Source organism: Desmodus rotundus, chromosome 3, assembly GCF_022682495.2.
Source record: "Desmodus rotundus isolate HL8 chromosome 3, HLdesRot8A.1, whole genome shotgun sequence".
NCBI classification, from domain to species: domain Eukaryota; kingdom Metazoa; phylum Chordata; class Mammalia; order Chiroptera; family Phyllostomidae; genus Desmodus; species Desmodus rotundus.
The window spans coordinates 183067040-183083916 of record NC_071389.1 but is presented as its reverse complement, the minus strand read 5'-3'; the positions used below and the strand labels follow the sequence as shown (position 1 = coordinate 183083916).

Genomic DNA, 16877 nt, shown 5'->3' with positions numbered 1-16877 from the left:
ATAAGAAAAAGTGAAACAGTCCAATAGAAACGTGGACAAAGAATCTCAACAGGAAACTCATAGAAAAGAAAATCCAAATGGCCAAATTTTTAGCATCACTGAAAGTCAGAGAAATGCAAATTAAAATTAAATACCATTTCACTTCCTGCAGGAGTTGACAGACACTGAAATCTGAAACTGGGATTCTTACACACTACCTCAGGAGACTTGGCATCTTGCAATAATATTGAGTTTTCTTAACTATACACATGGTGTGTTTTCTTATCTCTTTCAATAAAATGTTTTATAACTTTTGTTAGCTTAAGCCTTAGTTACATTATAAATTTCTGTAGTATTATAAATGATGGCTTTTAAAAATGCATTATCTGTTAAAAGTGTATAGAAATAAAATTTCACATTCAGTAACCTTGCTAAACACTTTTATTGTCTATGGTTCTTTGGGAAGTACCCATAATCTAGTGCTAATAACAGCTTTTTTCTTCTTTCCCATTCCTTGTACCCCTTACTTCTTATTTATTTTGCTTAATATCATGCAGGGTAGAACTTTCGGGACAATTTTCAACAGAAGTGGTGACAGCAATCTTACTCCTGCCTTTAAGGAGAATAGTGTTTGAACACTGAGCATGATAAGTCCAGCAGTTCTGATTTCCTGTTTTAACTTTTTCAAATTAAGAAGATCTTTAATTCTAGTATTAAAACCATGAATGGTTTACATTTCATGAAATTTTTCTGTGCTTTTTGAGTTGATTATTCTCTTTTCGTCTGTGAATGCAGTGATTTAGTTTAATAGATTTTCTAATGTTGAGTTACAGTTGCACTTCTGGAAATAATCCAGTTTGACATAATGAATCTCTTAATATCCTGTTTGTTTTGATCAAAGTTATAATTTACATGATCAAAAATAAAAATTCCTGTCTCCAGAGGCAGTCACTTTTAATCATGTCTACTTTATTTCTTTCAGTTTCTTTCTGGATCTGAAAATAATTCCCTTCTAGCACTTTCCGGGATCATCAGTTTTGTAACAAATATCTACTGACTTTCTTCTGTGATAGTGAGGCATTAGCTCACAGAACCACTCCTCTTCACTTTGAACTTTTTATATTTATAACAGCCCCCCTATTATTTTTATATAAGTCTACCAACAATGTCCTAGAAGCGTGCTTTCTACTTCTACCAAACACAGACAGTATCTCCTGATGTCTTACTTGGTAATCTAATGGTGTCTGTACCGCTTCAGCTCCTTCCACTTGCCAGGTTTCCTATTTTTAGATCAATAACATTTACCTTCTGTTCTGCATCCACAGTAGACGCTGTTTATTACTTATTGAAAACCAGTAAATAATGCTGAAACACTGCTCACTCCAGTGTGACTGGGTTTCCTTTGCTAAAGGCAAATATCACAGCCTCGTGACCCACAAAGGACAGAGTTCTTAGCACTAAGATCAACCTGATTGCTTCTACTCACTGCAATTTCTCAAAACCAGGTAATATCCGATTTTACTTCATATGTGTCCATGAATTCCTGAAGAACATCTTTTCCTAGAATTTCAGAATGCTTTTCCAACTGTGACACAAATCTAGAAGTTATCAAAGATTAATAATTTATACTGTGGAGAAGTACAAATATTTTTCATAGGACTGAACCACCATAAAAAGGCGAAACGACCACTGATAAATTGGAAAAATAGATTTGCAAATAATATCATAGTTAAAGGGTTAAGTTCCATAATAAAGAGCTAAAACACATATGTAAATAAAAGGCAAAAATAAACACAATGAAGTTCACACAAAAGACGTCCAACCTTAGTCCTAGTGAGATGTGCAAATTAAAACGAAATCTTCCCCCTGCTGTATTGACAAAGGTTTTTAAAATGCACCCATGTCAGTAAAGGTGTAGGAAAAATAAAGCTTTCATTAACTGTTGGCAGGAATACAGCTGGCATAACCTCTATGGAATTTGGCAAAATTTATCAATATTACAATCTACCTTTTGGTCCAGAAATTTCCCTTATGGGAACTGACCCAATAAATGTACTTGCCTGTATACAAAATTTATATACATATGGTTATCTATAGTAGAGTTGTATTAAAAGAGTAAAATCAACCTGATTATCTATCAAAGGAAGACGAACTATGGTACATCTCTATAAAGGAATATTATGCTACAAAGGAAGTTATATATTGATTTGAAACAACTGCCAGTAGACATATTTATATTAAGTTAAAGAAAAAAAGAGCAAGAAGCATAACTGTGTGTACAATTATACTATTATTTGTACTTTAAAGGAAAATATATCGATGTATTATTGTACATACCAAATTAGTTCAATCACTACCCATCCTAACCTACAAATATGCTTTCCTATATTGAAGAAGTTATAAAGATAAAAATTGTGCTTCCCAGATTTCCTGCAGCTGGGGCCTGGGATGGGACTTTGGTATCACAAATTCAATGCCTTGGTGTAGCACTGAAGTTGCAACCAGGCTAAGAGGTGCAGGAGGCAGGATTTGAGGCATCTCTTTCGCCGATTTAAAGTGTGGCGGAGGCTCTGTGATCCTGCTGCATCTAGAGCAGAGGCTTCACGTTCTAAGCTGCCTTCATGTTATGGTCTGGAGGTGTGCGACTCTCCCGTTTAAATGCTGAAGCCCTTTGTTTTGGCAGCAGGCCCTAAGTCCCATACCCTCTCTCCCAGAGGCTCCCCAGGCCATTATCCTCTCTAAGCTCAAACCCAACAAATCACTACAAAGAAACTTTTGAAACTTGACTATGCATGACATATATTAGGTTTGTATAAAACGACTAGATAGTCAAACATACCAAGCAAATAATCTGTGTACGAAGACAAAAGGTCCACAGTGGCAAATTCTGGGATGTGAGGTAATGCTGCTTGGCTCACCTCATCAGTTCTAGCATCTGTCTTTCCAATAAGTAGGTTAATTGCCAGCACAGCTCGACTCACCTTAAATTAATGCATAATTAGAATTCACAAACGTAAGTTTTCTCATTCATAGATTACCCATTAAGTAAACAATGTGAAAAAATTCATAAAATAACATTCGCTATACATTGGAAGAAAAAATAAAGACAACGTCAAAACTAATGGTACCCCAACATGGATAACAGATCATAGTCACAGAAGTGATAACTGTTGGCAATTTAATTAATGTATAAGTCACCTAAAACAGGCTATCTCACCTAGTTATGACAGATATTTGCCAAAATGTCAAATACGCACAAATGTGTACCTGCCAATATTTTCATTAAAGAAAAGTTGAAACAAACAAAACCAGGTCTGGCTAATAGATCCTAAAAACACTATACATATAAAAAGCATTTTTAACCTTCCCCAAAACGCATCATTGGCACAAATCCCAAAGGATGTGAAATTTTCCCTTCTCTTACACAAATACCTTGTGTTGCCTTAACAGCTGGTAGGTGGAGAATACAGATACTACAATAAAGAGAAGGTTAAACGAAGATCCCACCAACCTGTGCGGCAGCTCTTATTGCAATCCAGGCCAGCGAAGTGCACGTTTCATATCTACTTACTGTTGCTTCTTTAACAGAACTGTGCCTTCTGATAGGAGCCTGAAACACGTGGAAAATGTCTTATGAGAAAAATGTATAAAGATACCATAAAGTTTCATGATAAATTGTCTTACCTCCTGAAGATGACAAATTAGTAAAATACTATGTAGCCATTAAGAATATGAAATGCACATGAAAACATGTTAAAGTATACACCATAGGATGCAAAATATGATCCCATTTTTAAAAAGATATGTACAAGCAGAGAAAATTAAGTGTTATCCCGGGTTTTAAGGGTAATTTAACTATTTTTTTACCATTTTTCTCTAATTTTCTAGAATGAGCTTGCTTTATCTGAATAACAACAAAATGAAGACAAATAGCATTTTAAATAAAGTATTTAAAGAGATATTTACTATTTTCTTTTAGTTTTCCAAATCACTTTCAGTTAAACAGAATTCTAACTTTATAAAAGTCAAAATCTACATAAAACTGAAAGCAATCTAACAATTTTTCTACCTGAGATCAAAACATGTTTATTTTTTCCTATCTAAACATAATTCTTGGGCATTGAGGTAAATCTGAAATCACACGACACATTTTGTCAAGTTTTCCCCCCAAATTTTTAAGCCCTGCTTTGGAGAGAAATTTTCCTGTTATACATAGATATTTACATATTTTTCTTCAAAGACTAATGACAAATTTATGAGGTTACTAGGCTTGAATTGCAAACATGATACTAATAATATGAAAATAAAAAGCCATTCATTTGTACAAAGTATTCTTGTATGGTACAATACGAAATATGATCACAGAATCTTTGTACATATATGAATCACCAAGAGCTCAGGAATTAAGCTCACTTTAAGAAAACTCATTCTATTCTCTTTTGAAGCAGAGGTTGCAAAGTTGTGATGTGTAACAAAACATTGTATGTAAAAGCTCCAAAACCAAGTGTTAGCCTAAACTGGCAATAACTCTGACTTAAAATCTAAACCCAACTGGATCTTTACTGTGGCTATGCAGCTTCTTGCTTTGTGGCCTGAAGGTTTTACTGAGGTAACAACCTCTTATCTCTAGTTTCTCCTTCTTGTGCTGGCCCACCCTAGCTTCCTTTTTCATGGCTGTCTTTGGCAACGTTTTCCAATCTTGAAAGCAGAAGAACCTGCTACAGTAAATGCAGAGGGTGAAAAACAAAGCTGTATGTGATGTATAAAAACCAAAAGTATAAACTGAGAGAGAAAATACTAGAAGGAAGGTGGAGCAGCTGTCTTCCCTTAAGGGAAAAAGAGAAAGTAAAAAACAGGCAATTGCTCCTTGCTCTTCTTCCACGTTATCTCCTGATTAGAAGAGTGTGAAACCCAAATTCAAACTCTGAAAAGGTGATGACTCGGAAGGAAGAGCTGGGCAAGTGAATACGTGGTACAGAAGCACAGGGTACTTTTGCTGTCAATGAGTTTCTTTGCTCTGGCATTGGCAATATCAATACGGTCTCCGTTGGTGTCAGCCTTTTCTGTGATCCGTTGTACTTGTCGATTTTGAGCCTCAATCTCATTGCCCCTGTCCAGGGCTGTGTTTTTTAAATTTCCTAGGATACTGCCCACCTGAGTCAGGTTCTCTTCCATTTCATCTTCTCTGGCGTCATTTGTTATATGTTTAATGTACCTACCACCTGCTGCTCCTGAGGTTGCTCGCTGAGGCTGACCATTTGTCACTCGGCCTGGCTGTTTAGATACTACATTGCTAGAAGAGTTGTCTCTACCATCTCCTTATGTTGCCTTCTGGGCCTTACCAGACTCAAAGTTCTTTGTCCTATCACATGGGAAGACGCAAAGGCCACAGCACTTGCTGAGTTCTGTTAAAGTCTTCTCTGCCTCTCTCATGTCTTTAGTGATTTGGTCCATGCCTTCTTCTATGCGGTTTGGTTGTTCCCCTTGTTCATCCAGCGTAGTGATAGTCTTGATTCCTGTATCCCGAGAGTCAATGGCTAAACCCAGGATTCTCCTCGTACTTTCCAGAGACTCATTAGTAATCTAATGAGCCCTCACCTGAATTTCTTCTGATGACAGATTATCCATGATGAATTAAAACTCTTGATAGGTCAAGCAATTCATTCCAGTCACTCCTCCCTGGCCACAGTAGCTTGGACACCTCCAGACTAGATTATGAGCTGCACCCTTCCTGTACCTGTGCAATATTTACTATTTTAACAGATCTATAAATTAATTATATTTTTAATGATGTCAGAAATAAGAATGTCACTTAAATATTTTTGATAGGTGTTTATTGTCATCTTCCTAAATAGGAAACTATTAAAGGGATGATGTTATCATAAAGTCCCACAGAACACCAGAAAGTAACAATGAATGTAGACAGGTTTTACCATGGGAGTGTGTGTGTGTGTGTTCAGTGTTTTAACACAAAGTCAATGTTGCAGAAATAAACAGAAAGGGAAGAACTACACCAGCAACATAAAATCTGTCTTACATTTTTAAAGCTAAGTATTAATAGTCAATTTTTAAGGTTTAACTAATCTGGATAGAGCTATGTGGTTAGACTGGTTAGTTCTAATTTTCCAATGCTCATATTTTGAGAATTCTTTAATCTTCAACAAAACTGCAGAATAAAATAACCAATAACAAAAATACGTTTCTTTTACTGCTGGCTACATGACTCCCAAGGAAAAGAAAAGGCAAAGAATAATGTTGATGCCAGAAGCAGGAAATGCAACATACAAACGTGGCCTGGCCTAGATCATATGTTAAGCTTGGAGGCAGATGGTACCTGCAGGGACCTGCCTATGGGGAATCTAAGCAATACAGCCCATTCCAAGACATGAAGACCAGCGTTATTAGCTGTAATGAAACTACTTAGGCTTTGGCCTGCCTCGCCAGCTTCCTGGCTATATAAGCTTGAAAATATTACCTACTTAAATTCTGACTAATAGGCATTAAATGAAGAATACAGAATAACATTAAATTATTATAATGTACAAATAATCAGTGACAGAAACATTTAAAAAAAGAAAAAATTCACTTTGAATTGAGAGGAAAGCTTTATTGAGGACATCAAATTTGAGCTCCGAATATAAAAATCTGGACTAGAAAAATAATATGGTGGGCATTTTTTGATGGGGGAAGTGCTCAACATTGCATACTAGATTCTGGCCCATGCAAGCAAGCAAGAAAAAGGAAAAAAGGCATCTAGATTGAAAGTAAAGAAGTAAAAGTGTCCTTGTTTTCAGAAGACACCATCCTGTACGCAGAAAATCCCAAGACGCACACACACATCTAGAGTTAATAAATTTGTTCGGCAAAGTCACAGGGTACGAAGCTCGATACACATAGATCAGCTGTGTTTCTATGGACCAGTGATGAACCATCTGAGAATGAGATTAAGAAAAATTCTGTTCACAATAAAAAAAATGTAACAAAAATGTACGATATTTGTACACTGAAAAGTAAAAAGACATTGAGAGAAATTACATAATACCTAAGTGTATGAAGGGCCATATTATGACTTGGAAGATTGAATATTGTTAAAATGGCAATTACCCCCTAGTTAATCTGTAAATTTAACATAATCCATACCAAAATATGTGGTTTTTTGTAGAAATTTATAAGCAGATCCTAAAATGTATATGAAAATACAATGGACTCAAAAGAGACAAAACAATTTTTAAAAGGAAGAACAAATCTGGATGATATGTACTTTCCAGTTTCAAAACTTACTAAAAGCTACAGTAACCAGAGAATGGGTACTCCTGAAAAGGTGGACTTATAGATCAATGCAATAGTCTTGGAAGTCTACATTTATGATCTACATTTCCATTTATGATCAATTAATTCTGAGAAAGGTGCCACAGCAATTCAATGAAGCAAGGATAGTCCTCCCCGCAAATGGTGCCAGGACTACTGCATCGATGCACGAAAAGATGAGCTGAAATCCTTATCTCATATTTTCCACAGATATCTATTCAAAACAGGGCACAGACAAACAAAAGCTAAAGCTATACAAAGTCTAGAAGAAAACATAGGTAAAAATCTTCAACATCTTATATTAGGCAAAAAGTTCTTAGATGTGTCACCAAAAGCACAATGTATAAAAGGAAAAAATGATAAATTGGATTTCATTAAATTAAAAACTTGTTTCTTTCTAAAAATACCATAACAACATAAAAAGACAGCCCATCAACTGGAGAAAGTATCCATAAATCATATATTTGATAAGGGGCTTATATCTAAAATATGTATTGAAAACTCATAACTCCTTTTTATCGTTGAGTAAAATTTCATTGTACATATTTCCAGTATATTAATATTATTGAGCAACACAAAAGAAATGCAGTCTCACCATTTGTGAATACACGCATGGCCCTCGAGGGTACTATGCTCGGTGAAGTAAGTCAAGCAGAGAAAGACAAATACTGTATGATTTCACTTGTATGTGAAATCTTAAACAACAAAACAATGAATAAATAAAACAAACCAGACCCATAGATACAGAGAACAAGCTGATAGTGGCCAAAGGGGAGCAAAGTTGGGGAGAGGTAAAAATAAATAAATAAAATTTAAAAACTCATAACTCAATAAAAAAGACAATCAATTTAGATTATGGTCAAGGGATCTAAATAGATATCCACCCACCCCCCCCACCCAAAAGATATAGAAATGGCCAATAAGAACATGAAAAGGTCTCACTCATTAGTCACCGGGGAAATGCAAATCAAAACCACAAGGAAATATCACTCTATACCCAGTAGAATGGCTACAAGCAAAGAGATAGATGACAAGGGTTAACAAGGAGTCCTCATACACTGCTGGTAGGAGCACCAAATGGCACAGATACTGTGGAAAAAATCTGACAGATCATCAGAAGACTAAACATGGAGTTGACATATGACCCAGAAGTTCCATTCTTAGGTTTGCACCCAAGAGAATTGAAAATGTACGCCCACATAAAATCATGTGCATGAGTGCTCGAAGAAGAATTTATCATAACAGTGAGAAAAGTAGAAACAATGCATATGTCTATCAACTGTTAGATGGATAAAGAAAATGTGGCACATCCACCAAGTAAGGAATCCTACTCAGCGTTAAAAAGGAATCGACTACTGTTACAAGCTACAACATGGGTGAACCTCAAGAACATAATGCTAAGTGAAAAAAGCAGGCAAAAAAGACTACATATTACCTGACTCCATTTATATGAAATATCCAGAAAAGGCAAACCCATAGAGACAGAAAACAGATTCGTGGTTACCTGGGGCTAGAGGTAGGTATGGGAATGACTGCAAATGGGCACCAGGAATCTTTCTGGAACAATGAAAATGTCCTAAAACTGGATGGTTGGGATAGTTGCATAACTCTGTAAAGTTACTCAACACCTGTGAACTTCACTCTTAAAATAGGTTAATTTCATGGATGTAAATTATTCTTCAATAAATCTATGTCTTAAATGTGTGCTTAATGATCTCTTTGCTTTGACTCTTTTTCTCCCACTTAACTACTTAGAAAACTTTTACTGGTCCTTCAAAAATTCGTCTCATCTGTGAAGCTTTCTCCAGCATTCCCCCAAAGCAAAATGAGTCCCTACTTTGCTCCACTTCCCTACGTTGACATACCTGGATTGTAGTCCTCATTGCATTGTGATACAATTATTTATCTTCCTTGCTAGACTCTGTGCTCCTTAGGGAAAGTCAGTAACATGACTAGCATACATTAGGCACTCAATTAGTGTTTGGTTAATGAATGAACAAATGAATGAATGTTCAAGAAAGTTGACTCAACTTAGCTAACAAATAATTATTGAATATCTACTAACTACAAAATACTTTAGAATGTAGGTGTTTAAGAGAAATTACATAGTGATGAAAACAGTTCCCTTGAGTGTCTATTACGCGCCAAGCCCATTACATTATTCTCCCAGCCAGTCTAGGAGGTGGGTGTCATAGCACCATTTCAGCAGGTGAAAAAACTAAGCTTAGAAAGACCCCAGTCACACTGCAGCCATGGAGCTCAGATTCAAGTTGCAACCAGTGCCGTGGTCACTCTGCTACATGCATTCTACAAACGTGAAACCATGATGCCTTCTTTTAAAGGGTTAATAAACACTGTCTGTATTTAGGCAAATTTCAAGCATTATACTTCAATGGTCTGAATGTTCTTGGATGAAATTTTTTGTTTATTTTGGCTGCCTTCTGTGTTTCCAGTAATTGTATGAACTGCTAAAGTACATTGTGTCAAGATATACAGAAAATAATGATCATATTGTATGGAATTATACTATTCTTTTTATTCAAATCCTAACTTATTCAAGCTCTTAATTATAAACATTTCTGAGTAAAGGCCAAAAAGGTGATATATTATTTTCCTACCATCCTAATAATTTGTATTGCTACTGGCTATGGAAGCAAAATTTTTGTTTTCTCTTCTGGGAAATAAACATGTTTATGACAGCACAAACAGTAACTTCTCTATGTAATCATAGATTTTTGATAGAAAAAAGCTGCTATCTGACAAAGGCAGATATAAATTATTCAATTGACTGAAAGATTATTTGCCTAATGGTTTTAAATCTTTATGCTGTCTCAAAAATTAGAGATTTGACACCAAAATTTTCTGAAAAGATCTCTTGGAGGGTCTTTGAGAACGAGGAGAGGGTCTGGCTTGGACACCACTTAATCACCTTCTGGACCACTGCCTGTGTCAAAGCAGGCGCTCAACAGACAGGCGATGGATGGGCGGATGACCCCATCGCTGGGCGGCCCTTTTGTTGGCCACATCAGCCCTGAAGTCCTTACTTGTCCATCTGCTTAAGCAATATTTCATTTCCTGTAATTTCCTGATCAATACCGATGACTTAAGAGTATTTACATGTACCTATATTTCATGGATAACATTTCAACAGACAAAAATGTCTACATGAAACCTATTCCCAGAGCTTTACATAAAATAGAGGGAATCTAAACATGGGTATGACTACAAAGTAATGAATTAATTTCTCTAAGTCCCGCAGAAAATTCAGTCTCATTATTTCAACAGCACAGTGTTTCCAAAATAGCAAGCTCGAAAGGTAATTAACTTAAAATGTTTAATAAAAGGTTCTTACCTTAGATGTTGATGGTGCTGTGGAAAGTTTGCTCTCTGCATTTCTCAGGTTTAAGTATAATAGGGCAATCTCTAGGTAGGAGTCCCTTATCAACCTAAAACGGTACAGCATTGCACTCGTTAAATAGCATCACCACTCATCATTATTTTCCTTTATTTGCCAGTCGTTTCTGAGCTGATGAAAGGTAAAAACGGGCGAAACCAGCATCTGTCCCCAACTCACACCTTCTTCTCACAGCACTTTCAGCAGAGACTAGCGTCTGCCTCCCCAGGGAAAGTGGAAACTCTTGAAGAGAGTCGAGCGTTCTGCCTTGCTCTGTACTGGCAACACTCGGTAACATCACGACCAGTCTGGGGCACTCCAGCAAACAGGGCAGTAAAGAAGTGAAGGTCAGGTCTAGAGGAACCTGCCTAAAAAACTAAGCCTCCTTCTACCCTGCTACCGTCAAAGGGGACAGAGTTCGACAGGAAGCAGCGACTTGGTCTGGGTTAGGTCTGTGTGTGCGTTATCAAACCTGTCGGCTGGGGCCATTTAGAACAGCGCCCTGGTAATGATGGTGGCTTACTCTTAATCTTGAGGAGATTTTTATACAGAATTAAGGTGGCTAGCCCTGGTATGGCTGACCAGACTGAAGAGCCACATAACTCCCTTCTAGATACAATTTAACACCCAGGGGAGGCCCCTGCAATCCTAGGACTGGAGGGAGATCCCCCTGAGCACAGACTAGAAGGGACTCACAGTCCAGTTATGTCACCATAGTAATCTCCATCATCAGCCATCACTGTAAACATCGGGCGTCAGAGCCAAGAGCACCGAGCTTGAAAAGGAAGTCAGCAAGCCCGCTGGACGATGGACACAGTGAACTCGCCCTGCTGTGGGTGGTGTTGCATAATACTCAGTGAACTACCAGGGGGCTCGAACCAAAACACACACAACGGCACAACAGCGGAAAGGTATTTTCTTTACCCTGAGTTTTGATCATGGTTCAGGCTTAGCTGTATTGCTTCACATAAACTCTCAAGTGGTGAATTTGGAGATTTCTCTTCCATCAATATTTGACGTTCTATTTTGCCTGTCAGAAGAAAAAGATAGACAAAGATGGGTTTTCCTTTTTTCTATCATTTAGAACTTCAAGAACAAGTATTTCATGCTGGAGATTGAGAAAACTCTACGTGCTGTCCTTTTCAGTCATCTGTTGTGTCTGGCTGGAAGGGAAGCCAAGGGGGAAAGTCATCTTTTGTTTCTTTCCCCAGGAGTCTCAAGGCTCCCGGGCCTTTAGTCAGCAACACTGTACCAAAGCCTCCTCTGGCTTTGCAGACAGAATGTTTTCTACCATCTTCCTTTTCTCCCCATTTGCTTCGTGCAAGGTCCGCCTCCTCCTGCGGCACTCTTCTCATTTTCCACGTCCACCTTCCTCTTCCCTCTGTCTCCTATCGCAGACATCACAGAAACATCTCTAAAACCGTAAAGTCCTAAAAGTCAGCAAATGCTTGAAAACTGCCATGGATGATGGAAATGCTCTAGTTCTCACTCAGCGGCCAGCCTTCGTGGGCAGCCGCAGCCTTCAAATGCAGGTTCTAGAATGACACTTTGGTAACAAAAAGAGCCAGAAAGGGAAATCTTACAATTACTATAAAAAGGATCCGCCGTTTGCAAGCTGCATGTGGACAGGGCACAGAGCTAGCTACCCAGTGGCAAGTTCACATCTGGGTACTAGCATTTAGGAGCTACTCATTTATGAAAAGTTACTTAACCAGACTACCCCACATTTCCCTCCTCTGTGAACCAGGAATGGCCAGGCCTACCTTGAAGAACTGTTGTAAGAATTAGCAACGAGACGTAAAACACTGACCACAGTGCCAGGCGTCTGTCTACCAGCCGAAGCTCCGTAAATGATAGCTCTCATAACCAGCATCATTTCGCTTGTGGCTACAACAGCCACAATAAAAGCATATGCATGTACCTCGCAAATATGTGGTGTATAGAAGTTATAAATAAATATAAGTGTGCTATAGTAATTTAATTTAAGTGGGTATGTATCTTTTATAAAAAGTAACTAAAATGTTTAGCTAAGTAATTAAATGATGCAGAACAAAGTATCTGCTAAGTATTATTCAAGGAACATTGCTTATAGCTAAATGGCTGATGCAGATATTTTGATTCAAATATAAAACCAAGGAGGGGCAACTAATTATAAAAGAAACTAAGGAGTACTATTTTTCTAGGTATAAATTTAAAATAAGTAGTGTTCACTTTATCTAAAACTGAGCTTGTACCAATGTGTTTGTCATCACTAAGCCCTTTGTAAAAATCTGTATTTTTTATACTCACTGACTACATTTTCAAGAAGCCTATTGTTAATAGGGAAAAAAGTTCCATGCATTTTATCATAATTCAGACCCCAAATACATCTTACCTTTCTGAAAAAGGATTTCAGCTTCTACCTCATGTTCATCTGTTGCTGATATCTTACAGAGCTTCAGTGCTATTTCAAAAAGCTGAAGAGCAGGTAACCACTTTGAGGAATCCTTCTTTTTACTGTTATAATGTACTTGCTTGGCCATTGTATGTCCTACAGAGAGAGAGAGAGAGAGTTGAACACAATAAAACATATAATGTTCATTGGACTTCTCTCATAGTAAGGCACCTACTAAGCACCCTTGTGGTCTTTAGGTTTTAGCATCTAAGAAAATTTGTAAAGAAACTCAACACCCAAATATTTCAAGGGAATGATAGCAGTAGTCCTTTAAAACTTTATTTTCAATAAATTTCAATTATTTTCATTTTTAAAAGATACCATATGACCTCACCTTTAACTGCAATATAATCAACAAAAGAAAAATGCAAACAAAATATAACCAGAGACATTGAAATTAAGAACAATCTAACAATAGCCAGAGGGGAGGGGGGAGGGGACAGAGGGGAGAAGGGTTTTCAGGAACTACTAGAAAGGACAGATGGACAAAACCAAGGGGGAGGGTGGAAGCAAGGGAGGGAGGTTGGTTTGGCTGGGGTGTGGGGGGTGGGGATGGTGGGGAGAAAATGCAGACAACTGTAATTGAACAACAGTAACTTTAAAAACATAAAATAAAAATAAAGGAGGGGTCATCTTTCAAATCCCTCAGTTCTAAAATTTGACAATGCTCTGCAGAGCAACTTCCGTATCCCTGAGATGAGGTTGTAATATGGAAACATCTGGAAGTTTTACACTGTTTTCCGTAAAACTTGCATGTATAAATAGGCAGTAATTTTGCTCCCATTCAGCTGTGTAGTGGCTGCTCACTACGCATATTTTGTCACATAGAAGACAAAATATGATAGGAAACTAGGTAAGAAACCCATACAGACAAGGGCCACGTGCTCTACTTCCACGTGGTCCCAGCATCACTTAACATAATGAAGGGTTGCTGTATGGAAGTGGCAATCCGTTTCACCTGTGTGGCCTCAAAGACAGACATTTATTCCAAAAATATGTTCTGGATAAATATTTTTAGGCACTATTGATTTTAAATATTTTAGGCACTTTTCTCATTTTTATTTGGGTAAAAATAAGAAAAGAAAAAATTAAGAGCTAAGGTTATTAAGTGCTTCCTACATGTCAGCCATCATCCCAAACACTTAACAAGCATTACCTGATGTGATCCCACTAACTGCAACCAGGTGCCGCTGCACGGAAGAGTATAGGCAGCCACGGCACGGGGCGGTTTGGGAAACCTGCCAAGGTCCCACAGACAGTAAGTAGCAGGGCTGTGATTTGAGCCAAGGCAGACTGGCTGCAGGGCCCACACCCTAAACTATGATACTGCAGAGCTCCTTGACAGAGAGATCATGGAGCTTAGTGTTTAATGGGGGATGCTAACAGCCAGATCAAAATACTGTGTGGTCAGTTGTTTAGAGGGGAAAGCAAGGGTGCTATGGTAAACAGTTTACAGGAGAACTGGTATAACTGTGCAGAAACTTCATTTCTTTAATAAGACCTTTTCTCCTTTCCTTTTGTTTCCAACTGGCCTCATCCAGCACCCTGACTCACCCGCCTCCCTCTCCCTTGCATATCCACTCCTTTAATCATTAAGCCCCCAGGACTATGAGACCCTGGTCGGCATTAAACAATCTTAGGAACAAAGCCACAGATCTACTGATCACAGAGACAGAGTTTCAGTCAGACTAAAGATAACATCTGGTGAGGCTCCAGACCCAGAAAACCAGAATGACCATAACAACATCATCTTTGCAGAACCAGGCAAAGCAGTGCCATGGCTGACATGAGGACCAGATGCAATGATCACCTTCCCCCTTCCCTAGCACCAACCAATCAGGACAGATCACACCCTAACTCCCTTAGTCCCCTCTACTACACCTCCCCTTGAAGCCATCAGAGAGCCATGTCTTGGAACCCTAGCTTACCCGTGACTCTGAGCTTGGCACCATTTCCTCAACTAACGAACCCTTACTTTCTTGGCTGCAATTCCTGGTCCTGTTTGATTGGGTTCTGATGCATGCAGGCAAGTGGACCCCTCGAATCCAGTGACACTGGCCCAGGCCTGGGAAAGGTCAGGGAAGCCTTCTCAGAGGATGCGGCTGATGATCATCTCATCTTTGGTAATTTTAGAGAAGAACGTTGGGATAAAGAGTAGAAGGCAACTGGAGGAAATACTACATTGATAGGAGAAATTACCACACACAACAGAGGGATATAAACAGAAAGACAATGTAGGACTGCAGAATGAAACAGTTGCTGGGTTCCAGGTAAATTGTTGGTTTGGGCCATTCATTGGTGCTACCATGTCATTTGAGGCTTTGAACAAGTCCCTACGTGTCTCTGGGCCTTCGGTGTCTTCCTTTGAAAAATGAGACAGCAGAACTAGGAAAATCTGAGGTCCCTCCAGGTTCTAAAAATTTTCAATTGCAGAATGCTATAAAAGGTTTTCAAAAAACCTTGAACTTTTTCTACATTTTTAGTTTAAGAATGTGCTATGTGAACCACAGGGTGGTGGGAAAACGTGTCACTCTCCCTCCCTCTTATCCAGGAGGCAGTTACCAAGCCCTTACTTTGGGTGATACAGGATGGAAGCACACTGTTGTGAATGTGGAGATGAGAAAACCAAGGACTCCTGGGAGAGAAAGGTGGCCAGGCATGGAATACTGAGAAGAGCTAACATCTACAAAGCCCTTAGAGGAAACTAGATGCCCTTCTAAACTTATCATACATTTCGCTCGCTTCGCCCTACTACAAGCTGGTGAGACTGGTACACACTTTTCTTAGCCACATCTTATAGGAAAGGAAACTGAAACAACAGAGAATTTAAAGGACTCGCTCATGGAAATTAGACCAGAATTCTTTCTCTAGAGTCTATGCTCTTTTTTTCAAAAAAAAATTTTATTTATTTACTTTTAGAGAGAGGGGAAGGGAGGAAGAAACAGAGGGAGACAACCATCGATGTGAGAAACATTGATCAGTTGCCTCGCATAGTTTCCCCGTACCTTGCACCCTGACCAGGGGCCAAATCTGCAGCCCAGGCATGCGTCCTGACTTGGAATCAAACCAATGACCTTTTGCTTTGTGGGACAATGCCCAACCAACTGAACCACCCTGGTCAGGGCAAGTCTATGCTCTTAATCCCAACGATTACAGAGTGTGATTACAGATCCCAGGCAAGAAGGATATGCAAATATCATTTGTCCAATGCAACCTCATATTTCAATATATCTCCCATTTTTATATGTTTCGCTATTGTTTCAAATTGTATTTGAACACTGTATTAATATGAGACAAAATACCAAGTATCTTCATGTCATCCAAACATTTAAATATATATACCATATATGCATGCTATATATACCACTTATAAAATCATACTACATAACATGGGACTGACATATAATAATGGTACTTAAATTACCTTCTAGACTTTTGTTAAAATTAGGGGTAACTCTCTCTCTCTCTCTAACTATCCAATAGGCTCTTTGAGGGGAGAGGGTGACCGGTGAGGCTCCCTACTGTATTCTCACTACTCAGCATCCTTCTGGCAACTTCCCACACTCCTATTATAAAACCAATAATTGATTTTTTATCTAATAAGAAAACTCAAGGTTTTATAAAAACAATCTCAAAATGCCTTTTTCTGTGTGAGGCTTTCGCAGGGAAAAAAAAAAGTAATTTTTAAGTGTCTCCATTCTTGCGATGCAATCTATGCTATCACTATAAAGGCAAACTGTCAGGAAAGCATTAAGTCAGATG

At 38.2% G+C, this 16877-nt stretch overlaps 1 protein-coding gene and 1 pseudogene across 7 annotated transcripts in view; both read right to left on the bottom strand.

Moving 5' to 3' along the window:
* CFAP54 (cilia and flagella associated protein 54) overlaps window positions 1–16877 on the bottom strand; it is a 245242-nt gene that overhangs the window by 47756 nt on the left and 180609 nt on the right. For all 7 annotated transcript variants that reach the window (XM_053921909.2, XM_024579348.3, XM_053921907.2 and 4 more), the window contains 5 exons: window positions 13056–13211; window positions 11606–11711; window positions 10640–10733; window positions 3491–3589; window positions 2819–2960 (listed from right to left, as the gene is read on the bottom strand). In XM_053921909.2, coding sequence (XP_053777884.1) covers window positions 2819–2960; window positions 3491–3589; window positions 10640–10733; window positions 11606–11711; window positions 13056–13211 — 597 coding nt within the window. The remainder of the gene's footprint in view (window positions 1–2818; window positions 2961–3490; window positions 3590–10639; window positions 10734–11605; window positions 11712–13055; window positions 13212–16877) is intronic.
* Window positions 4386–5795, bottom strand: LOC123478603 (synaptosomal-associated protein 23 pseudogene; annotated as a pseudogene).